At 48.9% G+C, this 2,779-nt stretch overlaps 1 protein-coding gene across 2 annotated transcripts in view; it reads right to left on the bottom strand.

The window, feature by feature from the left end:
* Positions 1 to 2,779, bottom strand: part of Kiaa1549 (KIAA1549 ortholog) — a 184,003-nt gene that overhangs the window by 30,869 nt on the left and 150,355 nt on the right. For both annotated transcript variants that reach the window (XM_023712842.1, XM_023712843.1), the window contains exon 18: positions 1,758 to 2,072. In XM_023712842.1, coding sequence (XP_023568610.1) covers positions 1,758 to 2,072 — 315 coding nt within the window. The remainder of the gene's footprint in view (positions 1 to 1,757; positions 2,073 to 2,779) is intronic.

Below are 2,779 nucleotides of genomic sequence, written 5' to 3'. Positions count from 1 at the left end.
AGTATTTGACTTGGGAGGGCAGCAGTGCGTCTTGCAGGAAGAGCTTATTCCCAGGCCTGTGTGAGCTCTGAGGACTATTCCCTCTACTCTTTTGGGTGGTTCTTTCCCCTGTCTTGGAAAATTCCCTCACCCATAACCGCTCAGCACTCAGATGACCATTCCCTGCGGATGCCTTCTCAGCATCTAGCTGTTCTCCTGCCCCTTGGCTGTGAACTCCAGCTGTCTTTCCTCCCTGGATCTCCAACTCCACCAGGGGGCCCTTCCCTGCACAGTGGTTAGAAACCCTCTCCTGACAGAAGCTGAGGCAACTGTAGCAACCATCTTACTTCTCAGTCCTCCCTGTCCTTTGCTGCTTAACAGTCAGGTCCTAAAGACCCATATATTTCACCCAGTGTCTCAGTCATTTCAAGAAGGAAGTAGATCCAGATGGCTCTTCCATATTCTCTAGAAGTTTTCGTCAAGACGTTCTTTGATTTGTGTGGCTCTGCCCTTCTTTAGTTGACAGTGGTTATCCTTTAGACTTTCACTTGGATACTGTCTTGTTCAGAAGGTCCTTCCCCAACTCCTCAAGGCTCAGTAAGGTGCTCCCTGGACGCCCTCCCGGGACAGGGCTGACCACACTGCAGTGGAGCTACTGTCTGGCTCGCACAGCCCCCGCCAGCCCCAAGAGCCAGGGAGCCGGGGCCTGTGGTATCCACTACCACATCCCAATACCCTGAGGGTACCAAACACAGCAGGAGCTCCATAAATATATGTGAATGGATAAACAAAAAAGCTTAAAGTGACCAGACAGCAGCTGTCTCCACTTTTATTTTGTCACTGTTTGTTTTGTTTTGTTTTGTTTTTTCTGTACCATCCATTTCCTCAAAGATTATAAACTGCCAGTTGCCATCTTGGACTAGAGCAATCTTTATTATTGAATCAAGCTACACTTTCTGATTAAAGAAAATAATGATTAGATAGGACAGTATCTGCCCTCTGGGGTAGCAGTCACTCACAACCCAGGATCTGGTACTTCCATAATTTAAGGGAAACACTCTACAACTAAGGGCCTCCTTTGAGAATTCAAACCAATTCCAGAGACCCAAATGTTCTAACCATGTATTTATTGTCATCTAATTCTACCTCAATAAAAATAGCAACATCAGAAGAAGCCAGTACAAACTTTCCTCACTAATAATTTAAACTGTGACTTATTAACTTCTCTCCAGAGCTAATAAGTCATTCATAAATTGTTCAGCTCCATTTTCCTTTGAAATTAGCAAAAATCAGATGAACTTGTCTCCCTTGAGTTTCTTCTCTGTGTCTTCAAAAGGTAAATTTGAAAAGACGGACTAAACCTGAGAAATGTAGGTGATAACAGAGGCAGATGTGGAAAGGTCCGCTCCCAAGACAGGAAGCTCCCAATTCCCAAAGGTGGTCCTAGCGGCTTCCAGAGTCTCCAGACCCAGGAGGTCATTCACAAAGCTAAATACTGCAGGCACATCCTCCGCTGCCCCTTTGAAGGGGGCAGCACAGAGAAGACATTTAAGTTCACCCACTGCTACTTCACGACAGTGCCAGAGAGCCAGAAGGACGCTTCCACAAAACCCCCCGCATCCCTCAGAGAACAAAATAGCAGTGCTGCATAACAGCCTGCAGCCAGCATGCTAGAAGACAATGACACTGAGCAATAATTCCCACCCTATGCGACACAGTTCTTGAGGAGCCAGCAGCTCCGGCCCCATCCCCAGAGCCTGCAGAAGGGCAGTACTCACACTGCACGCGTTGCCGGCCGGCTGCGCAGGGCTGTAGAAGGACCCCCACTGGGGCGCTCGCCTGTCTTCCCGGGAAGGGGTGCTATTTGGGGGCAGGCCAGCCGGGACCCCCGGCGCTGCGGTGTTGGGAGGCTGGCTGCTGGGGGCCACGAGGGCGAAGGCGTCATCCAGGAGGGAGTGCATGGTCTGGCGGGCCTCCTCGATGGACGGCTGGGGCGGGATGTACTGTGAGGCTGGGAAGGGGAGGCCGGGGTACCGGGCCAGCTCGGCGGAGGACGGCGGCGTCTGCACATCGGCTGGGAGGTCAGGATCCGACTGCAGCAGGGGAACAGCAAAGAGCAGGCGCAGACGTGAGCTCCTGTGACGACTCTACAACAAGGCTCTAGGACCGAAGTAGAATCTAACAATGCTCTGACACGCAGGAGAGCGCGCAGCACCAGCCGGCTAAAAGAATAGCCACAAAACTCGCACTGTGTTTCAATAGGGATGATACCCTGAATTAGGAAAAACATGGGAATGGTTGATTATTGATACTCAGCTATCTAACATGCCCTTTAGGATCCAGAAGTCAGATTTCTACTGAAAGCCTAAACTCCAGAAAACATGTTTCAAACCCAAAAAATTACTAAAGAGTCCATGGATATAGAGCCCCATGTATCCCGGTCTATTCACTGGCAGCAGCCAGAAAAATACCTCGGGGTGGAGCCTGGTGGTAAAGCACTTGCCTAGAGTGAGCAAGGCCATGAGTTCAATCCCAAGCATCGCGCAAAAGTGAAAAACAACAACAAAAAAGACCACCCTAGGTATCTCTAAAAGAGGTCAAACTCATCATCATAATAAAACTAAATTTATTAACAATTATAACACCCACTATAATAGCTATTTGTGACAGATTATTCAGATAGATTAATCTCTTTTTTCTTGGTCATATTAGGGATCAAACCTGGGACCTTGCGTGTGCCAGGCAGGTACTTATGCTGCTGAGCTATCTCCCTGGTCCTTAGATTATTCTCTCTCTCTCT

This window comes from Octodon degus, unplaced genomic scaffold, assembly GCF_000260255.1.
Source record: "Octodon degus isolate 3935 unplaced genomic scaffold, OctDeg1.0 scaffold00027, whole genome shotgun sequence".
In the NCBI taxonomy this organism is placed as follows: domain Eukaryota; kingdom Metazoa; phylum Chordata; class Mammalia; order Rodentia; family Octodontidae; genus Octodon; species Octodon degus.
Note: the sequence above shows the minus strand (reverse complement) of the source record. Positions and strands in the feature narration are given on the sequence as shown.